Below are 21,738 nucleotides of genomic sequence, written 5' to 3'. Positions count from 1 at the left end.
AAACGCATTCGCTAATAGATTAAATGAATGTATATACCCCAATAGATATAAAACCGAGAGATAAAGTTATAAATATGCTTAAGAATATTTAAGGATGTATTTTTGCCATCATTTACACATTGGTTTGATAAACTACTGTTGAGGTCAGCGTTGTTACTATTAACGTCCCACCACTTTAAAGATATGAGAGCGTTACACTGAATCACTGACCACCTTGTCTATGCTCGCCATGATGGACCGTGTTGAATCAATGGCAATACAAGCTGCTACAAAGAGAGACATCGTGATGTGGCGACACTCGCTCAGACATCGCCGGCAAAGATGTGTGGCTCTGTCCACTCACGTGTTAAGACAGGTGGAGCAGACGGAGGCTATTGATCCGTGGTGGGGCGGGGGGAGTGGGAGTGGACGTAAGCCCAGTTTTGCCAGTGATTGAGATTTATAAGAACCTTGCATTTGTTCTGCTGATGTAATTACAAGTCTTGTTTCCTTGCTGTTGGATTTATGTTGCTGCTGTTAGATGGTGAGATGCTGATTTTACATCTGATGTAACTATCTAACGACTGAAAGATCATAAATTTGATGGAGAACTTTAATCGGGTTTCATAGACGTATTGATGACCAACATTACTTTGACACTTTCACCTTCAACTTTCACATTTTTTTGCACCATTATCTTTTAATTACTATGTATACTATCAGATGTTATTTCTGTAACTTGCTTTCTAAATGTCATAGTAACTTTAAACAGTTGTCACCAACCTCTGAAAACTCAAGTGCAAAGAATTGAATACTTCATGATATTTGGATTGTATGTTGTACTTCTATGTATACAACTGTTAGAACTGCAAGTACAAAACCTTGCTGAATAATCTCAACAGAAGAAAAGGTCACATTTGCAATCGGGCCACAGGGCAACTTATTTTGCCTCATACAAAACATCTCGTGGACACACTATTTTGAACATGAGTTGATCTAATCAGAACTCCATTCACAAAATAAACATTTTAAAAGTTGTTTCCCTGGCATCTTGAGAAAAAGATGTCACAAAGCCTGAATTGGTGTGATGTACAAATCAGCATCATTATGTAGTTGTTTCGGCTTTAGTTGGATCAATTCATTGCAGTTAAAACTATGGTTACTGGTTGATGACAGCAAGAAATAGCGAGGCTGTTCTACAGTACACGGAGATGCTTTGGACTGAGTGTGTTTCTCGTGTTAAAAATCAACCTGAAATGTCCTTAAGGTAGACGGGTTGGTGATGCCTCATCTAGAAAGTGACATCTGTCCTTCACCTCTTGAATGAAACCACAGTCTTGGTAAGAAAAGTGCAACAGTGAACAAATAAAGCCTTCCAGGATGCCTTGCATTCCCTCAGTGGGAAGAATGCAAGGAGGCAAACTAACCTAATTTGAGTAGCCAACCCTCTCTGTCTGGGTTGAAGAACGTATGCGTCAGGTCATTCCCATCATCCTCTGGGATCTTAAAAGGTTCGCTCTTGATGCTGTCGTAAAGATTCTGCACAAAGAAGAAGAAAAGAGAGTTTTAGTTCACATTTCCAGATGACGTTTCCGGATGAGAACACATACACACACGCACGCACGCACGCACGCACGCACACACACACACACACACACACACACACACACACACACACACACACACACACACACACACACACACACACAACGAAAAGAATAGCAGTGCATTTAACCCAACATTGACAGATTCTATTTAAGTGTCAGAGACAGAGAGAGTGATTCATACTTGAGCAACTCTGGGAGCTGGTTTGAGCACAAAAGCACAAGTGTGGAGTTGAAACGGCATCTCTAACAAAAGCCTGTTTTTCTACTTAAAAATGAAGCCATGAGCACTTTGTTACTGGATGAAGTTGTTTTGATGTCTTTTTCCTTTAAGAGATCATGGAAGATCATTAGCGTCAGTATCTAGGGAGAAGATCTCATTCGTCCACAATATCTCAATTACAGAAGAGTGACTCAAAAACTACTTCCTGTGCAGCTCTTCTTCTTCTTCTTTTTTCTTCCTTTTGGTGTTATATGATCAGACAGCATTCTTAAAGTGATATTGGTGAATGTTACATTTCCGTATGTTGTACCAACCTGTTGCCAAACGCGTTACTTCAGATCCTCGCTACATTTATCAAACGCTGAGCACTAATGAAGTCAAAGCTCTCACCCTGAGTAGCTCCTCTGGGAGGTCTCCCCCCTCATTGATGCCTCTGTTCATGGAGATGAAGCGCTCCACAGGGGGCTTGTCTCTGACGTTAGGATTGTGCAGGCTGGTGTTCAGCATAATGATGGCGAATGATAGGACATAGCAGGTGTCTGTGGATGTAATTAGACTGAGAGTTACTGGGAAAGACAGCCCAAGCCAGCCTCTGGTATACATTATTAAAAAGTCATTGACTTATGTCACTGGTTGGTTTTTTTTTCCTTAAATCAAAGTCAAATAAAGAAATGTGAATTGTAATGAAAAGGAAGTGTTCCGTAGGTTGGAGGGTGACGACAGCGCCAGTGATTTGTGGTCAAATGCGCAGCCATCCATCAACTGACTTTCTGACCACCAAAATTACGACATTGTGTAATAAAAAAGATAATTTAATCAACAAAGAGCCTCACATTCTACAACTTAGGACTTACACACACACCCACACACACACACACACACACAGGCCCTCCAAGGCCATTGCAGTCAGTGTCCCTGACTGATTGTAGAATCACACACAAACACACAAACACACACACACACACCTCCTGTTATCCCTCATCAATCTACACACTAACAATCCTGGTTGACATCCTCTGCACTGTAATTTATTAATCTGTGTGTGTGTGTGTGTGTGTGTGTGTGTGCGCGCGCGCGCGCCAGTCCTCTAAGATGACCAATAACTGAGTCACCACTGCACCACATCAATATTCATGTCCTGCCATGTCACCTGTGTCCTCCTCAGCTTTCAGTCCTTTGAAGGCCACGAGTGAAGACTGCACTCAGGACCATTATTGACCGATGATCAATTTCATCATCGGCGCTGGCGACATGAATGATGATTACTAATAACCTCTTAATTGCAGAGAAAATAAAGGATTTGGAGGCGAGTTCAAACCCAGCATATGAGCCATGTGATCATTATGTGTTTTTATGTGCAGAAGCTTTTTTGGAGCAGCTCAGACGAGCCCAGAGTTGAATGAAAGAAGACAGTAAGTCAGAAGAATTGATCTGAGGTGGTCTGGCTGGACCCATCGTATCTGTCCTGGACTGTCTGACTCATACATATCTGATGCACTAGTGTGTGTGTGTGTGTGTGTGTGTGTGTGTGTGTGTGGTACCTGTGGACTGGAAGACGCCAGGATTGCATTGGCAGTACCTGGAGGCAAAAGCCTCCATCATACGATCGATCTTCTGAGCTTCGCCAGGAAGTCTGAAGCTCCACAGAAACTGCCTGCAAAAGCAAGACAACACAGACAGAACATGTGAAGCTAGGAAAGCACTCAGGGAATGCAGCTCAGCTACGGCTCAGCTAAGGTCCATGGAAAATAATAACATTTTAAGTTAAACAGATTTTTTGTGTGTGTGTGTGTGTGTTATTGCTTGATGAAGGTCTCCAACCAAAAAATTGCCGATAAATATTACATTCCAAGTCAAGGTGAGTGTGTGAGTCCAGCATCCTTCTCCTCTCTCATCTAAGTGTTCCTTTATTCAGGCTCCTTTGCTCCTCAGCTACACTCAGGGTTCACACACATTTTTACGATCAGATTTCTACTTTTCCACTCCTCTGAGAAAAAAAACATTTCACCATCATATATTCTCTGAATCGTCTGTTTACTTGGAGGAATTCATGTACAAATTTACCACCTTCTATTTAGCGTCAATCAATAACAAGCGATCTTATTTGATACGACTGTAATGGTACGTCATCTTTGTCAGACGAAGCCTCTCGCGTTCCTGTGACGGTGCGAGCACTCACTCATCCGCCTCACCTTAAGGCTTGTACGAGGTTGAGGTCTGCAAACTCATGAAGCTCCACAAAGGCCTGGAGGACCTTGATGTTGAAGTCATCCCTGAAAGAGAGGAGGGGTTTAAAAGTTTTTAAACACTTTTTCTCACTCCAACTGAAGAAAACAGAAAAAACAAAAACAAGACCCGGACACTAAACTGGTAATATGGGGTTTTACGTGGGCGAGTGAAAGATGAGTACGTTTGGTGCGAAAGCGCAGCGTTCAACACCTGCAGAGGACAAGTGTGAATAGAGTCGGTGTTGTTTTGACAATCTAATTCTCTTTGATTTCTATTCGATAAGAAACACATGTCCCCACAGTCGTTTTATTGGCCGGCTCTCCAGTCGCCGCTCTGTTCCATAAATCCAGACCACCAATTTCCTGTGGCTTTATGCCCGCATCTGAGAGCACACACAGACAGAGAGCAGGGAAAAAAGACAAAGAAAAGAAAGGTGGATGCTGGAGGCCTCACCTTTCCCCCAAGTAGTCCCCGATTACAGTTTTGTTGAGCCCCTCGCCTTTGTAGAGGAACTGCGCGATGTCCTCCGGGGTGTTCTGGAGAAGATCGTTCTCTAGCAGAAACTGGATCCCCTTTCAAAAAAAAAAAAAAAAAACAGAAACAAAAGTGCAATGATTTAATAAATGTCTGGATATTTTACAATTTCATTCACAAGGGTTGAGGGGATCCTTAAAGCACTTTAACAGTATCCAGTTCAAGAGAGGTTCTGACCTTTTTAGGGTCCATGTTGAACTTCTTCCTCCCCATGGCGATCTGTTTGTTTCTTTGCGTGGTTTTGCTGCAAATAAAACACAGAAACACCCATCAGAAGATGGCTAAGGGTGCGGCGGTGTCAGCTGACCTACTGCTGTTTGTTCAACTGTTCAGTTTATAGGTTCAACCAGGACAGGCCAAGTTTTTGTTTGTTTAGTATCTAACTGAAGACTTTAAAGTGAAACAACATTAGTCGTATAGAACTTGTGCACAGACAGAAAAATGTCCCCTCAGTTCAACCCTTCCTGCAGCCATTTGGAAAAATAGTTCCCACCTGAATTTGACTCTTCTTCAAAACACATTTTTGCATGAGCCCCCACAGGGCAATTTCCACCTTTATGCACAGTCCCTTTGCTTCCTGTGTGCCAAAAATAGCCTAAACCCCTTGGCAGCTGCACCTGAGACACACACAAAATCAAGCACACACATGCGTGCACACACACACAGTCGCACGACCTCACTCCACTTCATTAACCAATCAAACGACAGCCGCTGAACACAAACGGTCTAGCTGATGTTTTGTCGGCATAGGTCTCGTTTCACAATAGCAGATTAACATGTGTACACACGCGCGCGCATCACACACGCGCGCACACACACGCGCGTACACACATGTGCGCAAACACATGCGCGTACACACATGTGCGCACACACACAAAACAGGTGTGACGCCAACAACAGAAACAAATGTGCCCAACAAATACATAGAGTGGAAGAAAACGAAAGAGTGACCTATTTTTTTAAACTAATAGTTGATAAGAACTTAATCGACAGATTGATTGGTTTTAAAAATGTGAGTTAAAGCCCCAAACTGACCTTTTACCTTCGACGGACAGAGGAGACTCACCTCTCTCCTACGCAGGTCAGCTGCTCGATCTCGGTCATCACCTCGGCGATCTCAAACTTCAGCCGCTGCGAGGAAGACAACAACAGAATGACTCATTTCATTAAGTGTTTTAATTCATCGCAATCTTAATAGGGTTATCCTGTTAGAGCTTTTATTAGACAATGAACAGGAGTAGAACAGGTGACTTTAATTATGTAGAAGTGCAGATACTCGAGTTGGGAAATACTTTTACCAGCCTTTTGAAACACATTTAATCAAGAACAATTGCAAGAAGTACAGGTTTTTGTTGTATTTAGAGAGAAGAGTTGCCAATTGAAGGACAATTCCAGAGCCCGGTACTAAAAGGTGCTCAGTGATGCAAAATAAAAACAATTGATAATTCTGCTCAAATGCATGAAAGTAGTGAGTCTATTTTGAAAAAAGTAAGGCAGTAAAAAGCACCCGTACCCGAATTAAAAAGTAAAAACTACTTCAGTCAAGCACAAATACCTGAGAACTGTTACCAGGTACGTACATATCACTGCTATCATTTCATTTAAAAGAGTCCAATGCATGTGCAGCACTATATAAATCATAATAGCAGAGTGTGACTACAGCATAAACCAGCTGCCAAAAACAACGTAAGACGACAGGCTGGAGAGCACACAGATAATTTGGAATCATATTTATGAATCCTCACAATGCAGTTAACTGTCACACCCCCAACAAGATATACTTCAGCTGATCAACAGAGAACAATATTGAATTTTCGTAAACATTACGGCCATTTTCTGCTGCTGGAACAAATGATATATATAAATACAGCATGTATCCCTCTAGGGCTCTTACTCACTTCAATATCATCCAGAAGCTCTTTTTTCCTGCGTCGTATGTTGGACAGCTCATCTCTCTCCTCCAGTGAAAGGTCTTCAGGTACTGGAAAATAAAGAGAAGAGGGAAAATGAAATAGCGTGTGAGTGTGTGTGTGTGTGTGAGAGAGAGAGAGAGAGAGAGAGAGAGAGAGAGAGAGAGAGCGAGAGAGACAGACAGACAGAGAGAGAGAGAAGAAGAAGAAGGGGTATGAAGTTGGATTAAACCAATTCACCTTCCCACCAGCCAGCCAGAGAAGCAGGGATTAAGCTTGGCGTGGAGTTCTGCATACCTGCTCAATGAATCCAGCCCAGAAAAATATTACTCATGACCTAAATTTACTACTACTTGCTAACCGTAACAGTAATGTAACAATAACTCCTTTTCACAGTCTAGACAACACTATGTGCTTCAAATATAGACAAGATGTTGTGAATTATCCTTCAAATGAGGGGGATTTCACACCTGTACTTTTGATTCCTGTGGTCTGAATCAGTCGGACTGAAAAATCCAGGTGAAAAAAATGCCTCACTTTCAACCACATTCCACAGCCAGACTACATCAATAAGCTAGTTCGCTAACCTCCAATATTCCCAAAGAAAAGGAACGTCTGTTACTGGTCAGACACATCTGGGGCAGAGCAAGGAATCAAAAAACAGAAAGAATGTTGTGTTTTACTACTTGTTCTTTTTAAAAAAAAATAAAAAATTTATATAATGTCTTCCATTATTTGTCTCCAAACAATGTGCTAATCTTTGGATTCTCTGATCGTTCAAAAATGCCAAACGCACCTGGTTACAGGAGCTTTTTAAGCTCACACTTGCAAGAACGGTAGTTGGGTTGCACCTCAGGTCAGATCACATTTTTCCAAACCACAGCAGAGATTATTTGGAAATGTACAGAGGCTCTCAAGCAAGGTCACGATCTGCTAGTGGGGTTCGCTTTTGGTGAGCACCTCACTGTGACTGCTGTATCAACAACTGCCTGAAACGCACCACACTGAGGCCAAAAAGTAGTTTGATTCAGCTGAACTGAACGAGGTAAAAGCACAGAAACCTCCCAGGTCGCCTCTAATCACCTCATCTTGTAACACACTGAGCATCTGGCGAGCCCCCCCCCCCCCCCCCCCCCCATCCCCACCCCCACCCCCACCCCAAACATTGGCTTTTGATAGTTGACTCTTGTCGAGCTGCTTGCGGGGTAATTAACGCTGCAGACAGACAGCAGCCTGCTGAGCAACATGCGTGTTTTACTGAGATGAGCAAACAAACACGGTGTACACAGGTGCGTGTACAAACCCTACACACCACGCAACCTGCACACATTTACTATATTCACTGAGGTTCCCCTGAGCCTCCTACTTATCCTTCATTTAACCGTGCCACGTCAACTTCTCCCCCAGACCCCTCGGAGGACCTCCCCCTCTCTCTTCCACACATCAGAAAACAGCAATCCATTTGAGAGTGAGCTGACAGGAAGTAGGTCATTTTCACATGGAGCTATACCAGATTGTGCTTCTCCTGCGCGCTTACTCTCTCTCTACACACACACACACCTCTTTTTGTCCACCCCCAACCCCATAGCTTGAAGTGGGGGTGAGAGCTGATTCAACCCCCCCCCCCCCCAACCGCTAAGAAGCTTTGCAAGCCAGGCAGTTTCACCCCGTTGTTTCCCCTTGATTGTAAATAATGAAGCAAGGGGGAGCGAGAGATTGAGAGAGAGGGAAGTTATTTCCTCTCTTCTTTATCTATCTGCTGTATCTCCCTCTCACTCTTTAAGTCCTCCTCTCTTCTGTCTTGCTCTGTGAGACGGAGCGACAGAAGCCGCATGGACCATTAGCTTATTATGTTCTGAGGGCATGAAGCTCATGTTATCACAGATGAGCAGCCAGTCAAGAGAGCAAAGATCCGCATGGGTTTAGACGGCCTTTTTTTTTTTTTTAACCTGCGTGATCATTACTCTCACCCACGTGCGCGCGCACACACGAAATCACACACAAACTTCCCAAAAGAAGAATCCAAAAAATGAGCAAAGAGAGATTAGATTGCTGAGAAAAGAAGTTGAAGCGATTTCAAAAATATACGACTATTTCAAATGGTCCTGAGTGGCGTAGCTGACAAGAAACTTGTGCGATTTAATGACCTTTTTTTCTTCCAAGGTATCAAGAAAAACTTCTTATGCAGGTGTGCTCGCAATAGAAAAATGGATTTGGAGATCGAAAGCCCCATGGAACCTATACATCAACCTCTTTTTTTGCCACTTCAACTCACAGAATTATTAGAATTTCTGTCAAAGAAACAGCTGCAGATTTAATTAACTCTTACATCCACAGTAGAACTGAATCCGACAGCGACTGTGATTTTTTTATGTAAACAGTCACATTACATTTGTTTAACTGATTTTCCAGAGTTGCGAGGGGGAGATCAATGGGACCGTGGGTGGAGGAAACAAATATGCGAAGGGTTTTGGTTCCACTTCTTTTCACCTTTAGTGATCTTTTGTTTTATTCTGGATTTTTATGAAAACAAAACGAACTTTCGGCATCACTGCGCTGTGCTCACTATGATATTTTTCCATTGCACCTTCACTTCTTTGAGAATGCAGAAAGAGCCAGCCATGCACATTTAGCTTTAGCTAATAGCGTCCCATTGCATCAACTCACAAAACTGTTGATATGCTTGAGAAAATGTTAACTGACATTTTTTGGACAGTTTTGGCTGTTGTCACAAGCTGAGGCAATGAAACCCCATTAGATTCAGGCTCAATATACATGACTGGCTCTTTCTGCATTCTAGAATCATCCAAAAAAAAAAAGATACAGCAGGTCTTTGAGACCTCAAGCCACCTACGTACGTGTGATGAATAAACCGAATACGCTTTTTGGTGAAGTATCACTTTGAGATCCTGGAGATGTTATGGAATGCTGAACCACACAACCTCTTTTTGGTGGCTAAGAAGAAAATTAAGGAGCAGATCCTGATGATACTTTGTGCACGTTCTGTGGTGTGTTCTCTTAGAGTGCTTCTAGTCTGGACATGTAAAGGTATCAGGGATATGGGATGGTTTCTAGGTTTCTAATACCAGACTAATAAATGTGTCTGGGGACAAACTCATTTAAAAAAAAAAAAAAAAGAGAGAGAAAGAAACTGTAGAGAAGCAACATTTAAGGGTGTGTGCCAGGCACACAAGAATGATTTCATTAAAAAGTGATGAAGAAAAAGATTCCGTCTTCACACTCAGCCTCGCTTTCTCCTTTTTCTTGGATCCAGTTCATTAGCTTCAGAAAGCAGTAATTGTGAAGCGAAGAGCCCCTGCATGCAACCTACGTCTGTAATGCACGAAACACGCCTCCATCCCGCCTACTCCGGCTGAATGAGCTCGCCTAGACCGGAGAATGGGACAAATTGTCTAAGGAGACACAGTCTGGTTTTGGTAACAATTCCCCTGCTGTGTTTTTGTAGTTTATGGAAAACGCAGGGTAATCTGATATCAGTGAGAGGGCAACTACTACTGTACAGCTGGATTGGTACATCCAATGCATTATACATGAAATCTGGGCATGTTTGTGAATGTGTGTTCCCTTAGAGAGCAACCCTCCTGGAGAAAAAAATCCATATTTGGTTCTACACAAACACTCGGTGCTTCACCCCAGGCCGAGCCACATAGATTAATTACCAATGCAACACTACTCAGCTTTTTCATATTATGACTTGGGCTGCTGTTCCAGTAACAATCAATACATCATAATAGGTCAGACTTGCATACTTAGCCTTTTTAGCTCCACTGCTGCTGAAGCCGTGCACAGATGAATGACTGCAACCGAGCTGAAGTTTTCTTACACACACACACACAAAACACACGGTCCTATCTTTGCGTGTGTCAGCCTCGCTCTAACCTCACCACCGCATCAGCTCTTGTCAAAACTCCTCGGAGGGTCACGAGGTCGATGAGAAAAGTCATAGACACGGCAGCGTTTCCAGAGCTGAATGTATTGATTCACTCTCAACGTGACTGTGTTGAATCCTGCTTTTGATATAATTTAGAGCAAACGTCTCGCCAAAATCAATGTATTCACAAACTGTAAGTACATTTTTTACACTACAGTTTGTCAGCAAATCTACTTGAAAAAAATTACTGGAGGTACAAGAGCAGCAAAGAACAGCTGGCGACAAATTCGTACCCCAACGCTTCATCGAGGTCACGCTGTTATGTGGAAAATGGCTTGCGTCATACAAGCAGAATGAGATCTGATAGCATTTGCTGACAGCGTAATTAAAACTGCTGATTACAAAGTTTATTGTTCATTTAAACAAAATGAACCCAACATTTGTCTCGCTGCACACAAGGAACACACTTACAGTCCTCCTGTCCTCTGGGATCTGTTGTGATAAAACACATTTCCAACCGAATCAACGGAGACTGAAATTTAAGTACGTTAACTTTCACACGCGGCGGTTTGAACACTTGATCACATCACTCTTTCCTCTAAGGTCGCCTTCTTAATTCAGGCTATAATTTGCTGTCATTAGTGGTCAAATCTCATGACTGTTATAACTTATGACTCGTCTCGCTCTGGACAGTCATAAGGGTCCTGAAAAGGAAAAACAGATCACATGTCAATTATTCATGCCACTGATAACAGACGCTGTATTTCAAGTCCACTAATGATGCAAGCTTACATAACATCAATGATATTCTTTGTCAGTTTCAGATGAGTTCGACTGGTTCAGGCTAAGCCGTTTGCTCGAGCAAGCCAGAGAAAAAACACGGTGGGAGACAAAAACGTCAGATGAGTGCAGGGCGATTTACAGCTCCTCGTCTTAATACACAAAAGAAATAGAAATAACACAAATCTACATTTTCACGTGTTTATGACTGGTGTTCTCCCTTCAGCGGGAAAAGAATTTTTTTTTTTTCATAATGACAGTGAACTAAAAAAAAAAACAAATTTGAATTTTTATCAGTCTGCAAGAAGCTCAGCTACCAGTGCCACACTTGGATACATTAGTCATGCGTTTTAATTACTGTGCAAATTTTTTGACAAACTTGGGAAATGTCGCAAAAAAAAAAAGACGTTTAGTTCATTTCTATTGGTTGGTTTGGAACAAATAAACTGGGCCGTTTTCATTAGAAGGCAATGACATAAGCAATGTTGCACCGGCCATCTGCATCCATCTACAAGTGAAAAATGGAGGGAGGTCTTGAGTAATTACCTCCAGTTGGGCAAGTTGTAATTGTTAGGTGCCAGTAAGTAACAGCCATGTCCCACGCTGTCAGGAGACAAAGATGACGTTTGTGGACAAGCCAGCAGCATAAACCAGCCTAGCCACAGGAGTTACAGATTTGTTACGTTTCCGTCTCAGTTCGCATTTACTGTGCACTCAAGCGAGCCGTTTTCCATCAAATTTTACCATGTCAACCTTCTATAATACTTCCAACACTCAAATTACATGAATGGAAATGACAATCATGTAAAACCCTGAACGATATTTGAAAAAACAACAACAACCTAAACGCTAATACTAGGGCTGCACAATTTTTTTGTGAAAAAACAAAAAAAACACTGTAATCATATTGACTGGTATCAGATAGAACGTCAAGTTTTTACATTGTCCTCATTTTCACTGTAAGTTATTAAAAAAAAAAAAAAAAAACCTCTGCTGCACCAAAACAACAGAATTTAAAATGGCAAATTTTGACACAGCCTTTAACAGATGATCATGCCTTCTAATTTCGAGGCCTTGTTAGCAGCCCTTATTATTGCCCGTCAATATACAGTAAGCACGCCAACACTTGGCATCGATCCTCGTTTTAAATAAGGACGTTTATTCTCCTTCCGGCTAAACTCGAATCAATAAAACCTGTTTGTCTTGTGAGAGCGACAAACAGCAACAGAAAACCCCAAACAGCAAAGGGAACCTTCCTGAGTTTCAGCAGCCTTGCAGCAGGACAGTGGGGGGTGGGGGTTGGGGTTGCTGCTGCTGTGATTAGGACCATTGGGCTGGTCTTCCCGTTACAATAGCAACCGCGTAAACATGAAGCAGTTCCCACCACAGGATAATTAAGAAGCACTTACACAGGTTCATGATACAGCTAGCGTGGAATTGTTGGCGAGGCTGCTGCAAGTGAATGCAACTCTGGCTTAAGAATGAGGCAACAGTCAGTGACACAAACGTTCAAAACGCCTATGACTCATTTAATATCCTTGCACAAGAAAATCATATTGCCGTTTTTGGGGGGTAAAAACATACCACATTGCCTTCTCCTCTCTCCAGTCCTCGTGATGACTGACATGCCATCAGCAGAGCTCGTCTTCACTGTCAGAGACTCTTGCAGCAGCTTTTAGCAGCTTGTTTCCCTCTCATGTGAGCTGCAGATGCGGCCGGTAGGTGTGTTGTAATTGTTTTCTTGTTTTGTTTTTTTCTTCCCGCTCTCTGCATTCCGACTCACTGTTCTCAAGAATGCTGCTTTTATACACAACACACAAGACACGAACACACAAAGACCGACAGCCTCTTTGATAGCTCCTGCCTCTTGACACATGACAGCAGAAGTTTAGACATAGCCCACATTCCTCCCACAGCAGTCGCCCAGTCTGGTCCAACCGGCTTTCCACACTCCTCCTCTCTCATCCCTCCGTTTTGGAATCTACCGCTTGTTTCTTACTAACACATATTCACACACACACACACACACACTGGCTCTATCAGCGACTTTCAGCTGAAGAACAGTCTGTTCTCACACTCACCCTCCTATTAATGACATTGAACTACCAAAAGGCCCATCTTGTGGTTGAGATGATGAGGTTTTGGGCTTCGTTTCCCATCAGATTGGCAGCGCTGAGGGTGCAGCCACAGCAGCAGAGTGCACTTGTTATAAGAGAATCAGCTGCAACATTTATGAGACTGGAGTAGCAGCGGTGGCTAATGCTTCCACTCCAGTCCACTGAACTGGGTCCAGGGCTGGGCGACGACATTTCCCTATGACTTTTGCTTTGATCAATAATAAGTGATCATTTTGGCCACTTTTTTGTTGGTTGTTGTTGTTGTTGTTGTTCTTGTCATTGCATAACTTGGGGAAGCCACCTGGGCACACAAGGACAGCTCCATCAGCACTTAAACTGTAACTCTAGCAAATAAATCCTGATCCAAGTCCTCATTCATACAGCAGAGGTTCCTAGGAGTTGTTGTTATGGAAATGAAACACCGTCTCATCTTGTCATGCAGCGGTCTAAACTGGAGGGTTTCAGAACAATGCAGACCTGGTGTATTTTAAGAAGTTGCAGGTTTTCATTTGACTCATTGTGAATCTTTGGTCTAAATTGTCTTTAAAGATAAAGATGATTATGCACTCAAAGGAGATTCGCCAAAATATTTTTTTGTGTGAATTATTTCAGTCTATAGAGTGAGACTGGCGAGGGACCCAACTCAAGCACCATGTCATCAGCATGGCAGAAAGTGAAAGAGCGTGAGGCTTGGATGCAATACTTGGAGTGCAGCTTCTGATAGTCGAACACCAGGAGCACACAAATGAGCGCTAACTTTTGGAAAGATATTCAATGTTTTGTAAAGTATATAGTTAAAGGTATGGTATATATTAGTACATAGTTACATAGGTTAACTTCTGTCACCCGGTGTCCCAGAAAAGCCTGTCAAATCCCTCTTTTCACTGTTTGTTCATCCTGCAGACATTTCTAAATGCTGTTTTTTCCCTGTCTGCAGCAGTCACTTGTTGTTAGCGTTCATCTTGGAAGAGACATTCACAACATTCCCCTTCATGAAAATTAGATCACAAAGAAAAATCAAAGGTTACATCAAACACGGCGTGGCCTCAAAGACCCACCGACACAATCGCTTGAAGCAGCACTTTAAGACAGTCAGTATGTTCACAGGACTTCTTGTCACAGTCATTTATTCATGAACGAGTGTTGCTTTTGCCAAACTTCACTCTAAAAAGAAACGTTCCCTTTGATTTCATCTCCGATTGGTTTATTCTTAAGCCATCGTATGTCAAGATTATCAAACAAATTTTGGTGAGTGGTTTTGTCGACAGGAACCCCACTTCTTTATCTTTGCTAAATTTCAGCTTAGCTGTAAGAGGAGATGGTCTTTCACATGATTTCTAGTCCAACAGCATGTTCTATTACTCCTACTAAATGCATAGTTTCATAGTTTTGCATGCTTTGCAACTGATAAACATCAGCCTGACATCTGTTTGCTGCAAAAGCTTCTTATCTTAACACACTGTTTCTGTGTTGCCCCGGTTTTTTCTGTCCGTTTGAGACAGCAGATGACTTTGAAAAGGAGATGTGAGCTTGAGAGAGTTACAAAAGGGAACATTTGTAATTTACATAATCAAACGCCGTGTCTAGACAAGAGTATTAAGGTGTTATCCATCAACACCCACTCCTGGGAGAGGGAGTCTGCATGTATGGGGTCAAACTAAGCTGTGAAGAGCTTTTGAAATGTCTACAATGCCTATTGCTTTAATATCGGCAGTAAACCACTCAATGTCACCTTTCCGTCCCCTAGTCACCACTCATCCCAGGACAGTCTGATTGGAGGGGGTGGTGTATCATGCTATAAAACTGCTCGTCACAACCTGAGAGTGGATAATGAGTGTGAGAACATGACAATAAACTCAGAGTTTGTGTTTACGCACCTGCAGATGGGGACCTTCCTGGGTTTGCAAGATAAAGCTGAAGGGTTGCAAGATGAATACAAGGGACTGAAATGTAGTTCGGCGTGTGTCCCTAAAACTGGACATCCTGGATTGAATTTCTCAGCGGTACTTGAAGCGACACATATCTTCTGTCATTGTTTTAAAACGAGACTTCTCGTTGTAGTGTATCATTCTCCAATTTTTGCTTCCTTGCATCTGAAATGTTGGACAGGCCTGTTGGCATGTCACAGACCACAGACATACTGAGAGATTTTAACAGATTTTCAAGATTTAATCGCAACAACGCATATACCTTAGGAGAGGATTCAATCAAGGCGAAGGACCACGCTCTTGGTTGTTTAAAAGCGGTACAAAAAATGAAAATGAAGTGATGGATCGAGGCTTAATGAGCTGGAGGTAAAATGGAAATAAAGTTTTATTGTTGGCGTCACGTGAGGCTGGTGCGACCTAATCCGTTCCCAGTCAGCTCGCCCTCATTGAGACTTTCTTCTCAATATTCCAGCGACAGCTAAAATCGAGATAAGGAGACTCTGATCCAGTCAGGATTGGATTATGGTTGTAAAGCCCTGACATTACACAATCATTTGGGAACATAATCTGTTCGGATCAGCCTCAAATCATCCTTCACACTTGCTGAGAGGGGCGAATCAGACCCCAAATCAGCCCGATCATCCAGTTGTGTGGGGCGAGCAAACAAACTCCAATTATCTTGTACAAACGATGTTTTATAACATGTCGTACCACTGTAACACGTGGCTTTACAGCCTTAGAATATACCCATAGGATTCCTCTAGAAGCAGGCTACTCAGCTGTAAGGTTGGTTTCTCTGTCAGGACATACAGGTCCTTGAGAAACCCCTGTAGTCCTGCATGACTCACTCAGGAAATAACTGGAGAGTCTCACCAGCCCACAGTCTGATACGGAGGCCTGAGCAGGCAAACACAGCTGGCGTGTGACAGAGTCAAACAGCAGCAACGCCGGCTGCTTTAAGATTTGGGCTCAGGCCTTAACTCTGGAAAAGAGCAGTGACACAATGGAGAAGGAGACGCTGGAGCTGCCAACTGCTGTTCCCAGACAGCCGGAAGAAGAGGAGGCGGATAGAGAGACAGAGGAAGACTTCATTACAACCTGAGCCAGGATTTTGTTTTTTCTTTCGATGTGGGCGGTTCAGGTCAGAGTATCACTCTTTCCCAGGTTCTGAGTGAAGGGGTTTTCCACATTGAGCAAGTCCTTTATTTAGTCTCATGAGGTGAGGACTGATCAACTCTGGGCTGAGCTTTGCTTTTCCACGATGAAAATATGAACAACACTGCATCAATATTCTGTCGATACCTAATTTGCTTGAGTTCAATTTGGCATGAGAGGTGGATTGCTAAGCCTCTCCCCCCGGAGGTAAAACCACACTGCTACGAAGAGACGTATGGAGAAGCTTCAAGTAGCTGGAAATGCTACTCGATCAATAAGCTGTTTGTAAAACAATCACTTCAATGCACTGAAGGTTCGAAAACATTAAAAAAAAAAAGTTGGGGTTTTCAACTGGGTTTGTGTACTAAAATCCAATTTGAACATTGTGACCTTGAGACACAATGATATTCGCTGGGCAGTCAGGACAGGACAGGCCATAATACATGATGAGTATCTTCTACTTCCTCTTCACTATTACATAAAAATTAAGTGTTCCACGTCACACATTTGAATACCGATTGTTCTCTTCTGGAAACAGGCAGACTGACATCCTCCTTTTTTTAAGAGGTCAGTTGGAGGCTTGTTTGTCCATGAATCTACAACCCCAACAAAACCTTCAGACATCTGGCTTTCGTCTGCAATGGTTATCAGTTTAATCAGCACGACCCTGCAGTAGACGACAGGTATAAATCAGCTCCAGCTCCAACCGCTATTGATGTGAACACAAAATCGACGTTTCGTCCACTTTTAACAATACACAATATGGAGGCACATAAAAAAGCTGGTTGCCTCGCAATTCCAGTCACAAACAACCCGTCCGCATTCAAGCAGCGCCATCACCATCGCAGACCTTCATGCTGCTTCAAAACAACTACAAAGGCGGCTCGTCTATCTACAGTGGGAACAGGATCGATTGAGTTTCATTAGCAGGTTTTCACAAGTTAGAAAAGGGAAGAAAAAAAAAACAAAAATGGATGTCCGGAGTACGAGCTTCCTGACAGCGTGGAGTGATATGTGACAGGCACGTATCTCCTGGGAGCTTCATCAACAGAGACCTGCTGATGCTTCAATATCACTGACTGATGTTTCCCTGAGGGGGAAAAAACGAATAATTACTCATTATTACACCTATTTCGATTAACAACAGAGCTTTTACATCATGTTTCTCTTCCATCAAAAAGAGGAAAACGTGAGGTTGGCTGTGGTGTGTGTACCCCTGACCGAATGCAACACGACAGAGGTCAACATGGAGATTAAGTGCATGTATGGAGGAACCAGACACTCACCCCCGGGTCGCATTATGTGTGTGTTATGTGTGTGTTACAGTGGTCATGACCTACTCAAAGCCACCCCAGATTATCAATCATACCAGATCATCATCTCAGGGAGCGCTGGCATTGATGCATCATGAATTATGGGTTGTGCGGATGAGAGGATGTCAACAGGGAGAGAAAGTGTGTGGAGGTGTGACTCAAGCTGCCACTGTGCCTGTGAAAGAACAAGTTATTGATGCCTTTTTGGGGAATCTGTCGCTCTGACCTGCTCTGTCAAGACCGGTCCTTCAGTCTACTCTTAAAAACAGTTAAGTCAGTCACAGCAAAGACACCACACTATAATCACGACTATTCCCACATCAGGAATAGAAACACTTACTTTTGTCATATCCTGTTTATACATATGGACTGAATGAAAGTTGATGTGTGTGTGTGTTTTCCAAGTAACAGCGAGCAGCCAAAAGCCTACCCTATAATTCATTAACTGTCATACACTTCCCTCCACACTTGATCTCCTCCAGTTGTATATGCAGCCCACACTAATCCTCGATATAGACACACTGATGCATGCACACACACGCCTCCTCATGTGAGACATACACAGCTGCACCACTAACCTACATCTAGCATCTGACTCCACACACACACTGCAGCAGAAGTCTCTCGGTTAATCTGTGCCATTTCTCCGGCTCTCTCTCACTCTGTCTCTCTCTCTCGCTGCTAGATGTATACAAACTGACTTACCGTACAAATACATTGTCTAACACACGCGCACACACACACACACACACACACATTCTGACAGGTTGCTCAAGAGCCAGGGTGTCATACGGTCATCTCGCTGTGCTCTTTGAAGCGCATCTCGATGCGGAGCGCTGCTGCCCCGCTCAACCGTACAGAGACAATGACGGGAAACGTGTGAGGAAAGACTATGTCACCGCAACGAGCCTTCAGCCTTCTCAGCAGCACCAGTGTGCAGTCACAGCTCATCCTCGCTCCTCGAAAAGGGAAAATTAATTTTGCATGATGCAGTGGCATTTTACAGCAAAGAGTGGGAGTGGAAACATGAACGATTTTGCGAGAAGAAAAAAAACAGTTATGAGATGTAGTCGAGTGATATACTGAACCCCCCCCAGTGAGAGTGCTCACACTTAGTCAGGTCGTATCATGGAACCCCCCCGGCTCCCCGGCCCACACTCACAGTGCTCCAGGCCTGACCACGCTTTCGTCATCACTGGGCCATGGGACCCTGATGTTTGGTCGGAATCTCACAGAGCTGATGTTGTATTTCATCACAGGAGCATGACAGTATGGAAGTGAAAATCCACTTTCATGTCATGCTCTGTATGCTACACGTTCTAAAACACACACACACACACACACGCACGCACACAATGCAGTTTCACCACTTGGTTTAAAATACAGCAAGGGAGCATCTGACGAGATACAAGCATCAGATATAAAGTTGCCTGTCATATATCTGGACATTTTTCTCCTTCAGCTGCAGGTCGCCTGCTCGCTCTGAATGTATGTGTGTGTACGTGTGTGTGTGTGCGTGTGTGTGCGCGCACTTCAGCTGTCCGTACTCATGCTGGTGCAACTGCAAGTGTCCAAGGCGAAGCCTGACCGTGCTGGAGCATGGGGTGCGTACCACGCCTTGCCGCGGTACAGAGCACTCACACTAGTCAAATAAACCAGACTTGAGTGTCCAAATGTTCTCTGACTTGGTATGGATCATGTAGAGCGTGTAGATAAAAATCCTGATCCAATGAAACTACTACAAGCTGGAGGGGGCACACGAGAGGGCTGAAAGGGGCCACTTGAGTAGAGCTTGCTGGTTGCAACTAGACAAACATTCTTGTTGTAGCCAGCAAAAAAAAAAAAGGCTCTCAAAACAAACTAGTGTCAAGCTGATCCTCCATGAAAAAAAAAGGGAGGACCTGGTATTGTCTAAATGTGTTGCCAATGGAAATACTGAGCTTTCTTTAGGAAGGAACTGATTTAATATTAGGAAAAAAATTAGAGTAAACTTCACATTACGTAACTAGAAAGCACTCACAGAGCACAGATCTCTGCCCAGGGAGGCTACAGAATATAAACACAGTATCAAAATCTATTCATACGTCTTCCGGATCACCGATCCAACCATCTTCTGGGAGATTATCGCCCAAAATAGGTCTACAAAGCACAGTTGATTGAAAAAGGACACAGTCAACCCATAAAGGAATGAGGAGGCACAGACAATCATCACTTTACAATCCTCCTGTTAGTCCAGAGCAGTTTAAACTGATCAGTAGATAAAATGAAAACCAGGACAGAGATTTTCATGACGACAATCAAATGGTTGAACTTCTCCCCAAGAATGTGCAGTGTCTGTTAAAAGATGTCATTTGTATGCGAGTCTTGAAACCCAGTTGCAGATGGTTTTAGGAGAGAGAAATACAGACCAGAGGGCAGAGTGTGTGTTTTCCAAGTGTGAAGCACTGGATGTACTGGCAGTCAGAGGGGCTACACCTTTTTCCTGCACCTTTAGCAGGTCAAACAGTCTTACATAATTGTTCCAAACCTACCCTTTTCCTGTCAACTCTGCCCGGGGCCCCGCTTCCCTTTCCAATAAACCTGAACTCTCCCCGCTAAACTACACACACATTCCCGTTAGCTGTGAACCCAGATTCCTGCGAAGGCCCAATTGGAGCCAAACGTTGTTGGAATTCACATCAGCTCATAATTTCAGACTTGTGGGACCTTTAGCACGCTCTTATTTTTCTTTTCAAAGACTCCTGACAGTACCCCTGGCCAAGGCACTGGTGGAAGGAACTGGAGTTTGTCTGCAAGTGCTGCACATCGTTGCCCTCTGCTCTGTGGAGGAAGGGTTAAAAACAGAGGATAAATTTCCCTGTGATTTGCTCTCTGACAATAAAGACTTTTCTTCCATAGAAGAGAGAAAAGGCAACATCTGCCACACGTCTCCCCTCTCCATCTATCGCTCTGTTGGCAAGTAGACCCTAAATGCTGTTAGATCAAGAAGAAACTGGATACCGTCTTGAAAACAACTTTGCCTCCTCTGCTCCAGACAAAAAAAACAAAAAACAGTTCATCAACCCATGAGCACTTGCAACCCATTTTTTAAAAAGGCAGAAAAAAAAACAGAGTGGGGTCCAAGAAGATTTGCAGATATGACTCATATTCACCTGAAATTGAGCTTTTCATGGACGGAAGCTGTGCAAATCCTGAATGTCGAGTTCCATCTGGGTCAGTCTGGCGTCACGTCTATTGAGTCCAACCGTCATGAGTAAATGTAATGAGCTGATATTCAACAAGGGCTGTCTGTGTTCAGTGACCTTTTTGTAGAAAATGAAACACGCAAATAGGCTTCAGCCAGATACAGAGACCATGTCCTCTCCATCTTCCCATCAACTTCTCCAAACAGTTTCCAAGCCGTGGTGACTGGGATTGATTGTGCACAGTCTCCAGCACACCATGTCATTTTATAATACAGAAGAAAGCCATACAAATAGAGGTACCAGTGTCTTCCTAAAAGAGTAAAAAATTTGTTTTGGGGGGTGGGGGGGGGGTGGAGTTGGGCGCTACTCTTTTGAGAGACAACCATGTAATCTTCAGTTAATTTTTTACCCTTTCTGTGAGTTAAAAGGTTTACTTGTGGTGTACTAGGAGAGGGAAGACCTCCTCTAAGGTCCTTGTGAGAATCTGTAGCCACGGAAGGGACTGGAAGCATCCTGGTTAGTATGGATTGGGGGTCAAAACCCAGTTCCATAAGAACCCACTTTCAAACGTCTCAAAACCCGAGACTCTCATTATCTATCAATCACCTTAACGTTAGTAAAAACAAGAGAAAAAACGAGGAAGTACTGGAGGAAACGGTCGAGAATGCGCAAACAAGAGATGGAGCGATGTTAGCTAACCGCCGTCTCAAGCAAATAAACTTTTAATTACAAATAAACTGCATGATTTAGTCACAATTTTTCAGAATAACATTTGTCAAAGCCAAAAGTGACGTTATGAATAATAAAGGCAAAAATCACTTATTTGTGATTTTTTTTTTCGTCCACACAATAGGACCTGTGTTGAGAATGTTCCATGATTGAGGCCCTG

General features: G+C 43.1%; 1 protein-coding gene across 3 annotated transcripts in view; it reads right to left on the bottom strand.

Moving 5' to 3' along the window:
• cyth3b (cytohesin 3b) overlaps nt 1-21,738 on the bottom strand; it is a 35,179-nt gene that overhangs the window by 8,575 nt on the left and 4,866 nt on the right. The window contains exons 1-9 of one of the 3 annotated variants that reach the window (XM_086184162.1): nt 12,736-12,981; nt 6,468-6,550; nt 5,636-5,700; nt 4,747-4,813; nt 4,489-4,607; nt 3,999-4,079; nt 3,348-3,460; nt 2,197-2,345; nt 1,407-1,518 (exon numbers count right to left, since the gene is read on the bottom strand). In XM_086184162.1, the coding sequence (XP_086040288.1) occupies nt 1,407-1,518; nt 2,197-2,345; nt 3,348-3,460; nt 3,999-4,079; nt 4,489-4,607; nt 4,747-4,813; nt 5,636-5,700; nt 6,468-6,550; nt 12,736-12,778 (832 nt within the window). In that variant the 5' untranslated portion in view covers nt 12,779-12,981. Of the gene's footprint in view, nt 1-1,406; nt 1,519-2,196; nt 2,346-3,347; nt 3,461-3,998; nt 4,080-4,488; nt 4,608-4,746; nt 4,814-5,635; nt 5,701-6,467; nt 6,551-12,735; nt 12,982-21,738 lie in introns of those variants that run through there. The other 2 variants (XM_086184160.1, XM_086184161.1) reach the window with 2 other exon arrangements.

This window comes from Aulostomus chinensis, chromosome 18 (genome assembly GCF_037954235.1).
Source record: "Aulostomus chinensis isolate RoL2024-O1b breed Wild chromosome 18, RoL_Achi_v1.0, whole genome shotgun sequence".
In the NCBI taxonomy this organism is placed as follows: Eukaryota; Metazoa; Chordata; class Actinopteri; order Syngnathiformes; family Aulostomidae; genus Aulostomus; species Aulostomus chinensis.
The sequence above is the reverse complement of the archived record's forward strand: the minus strand, read 5'-3'. Positions and strand labels throughout refer to the sequence as shown.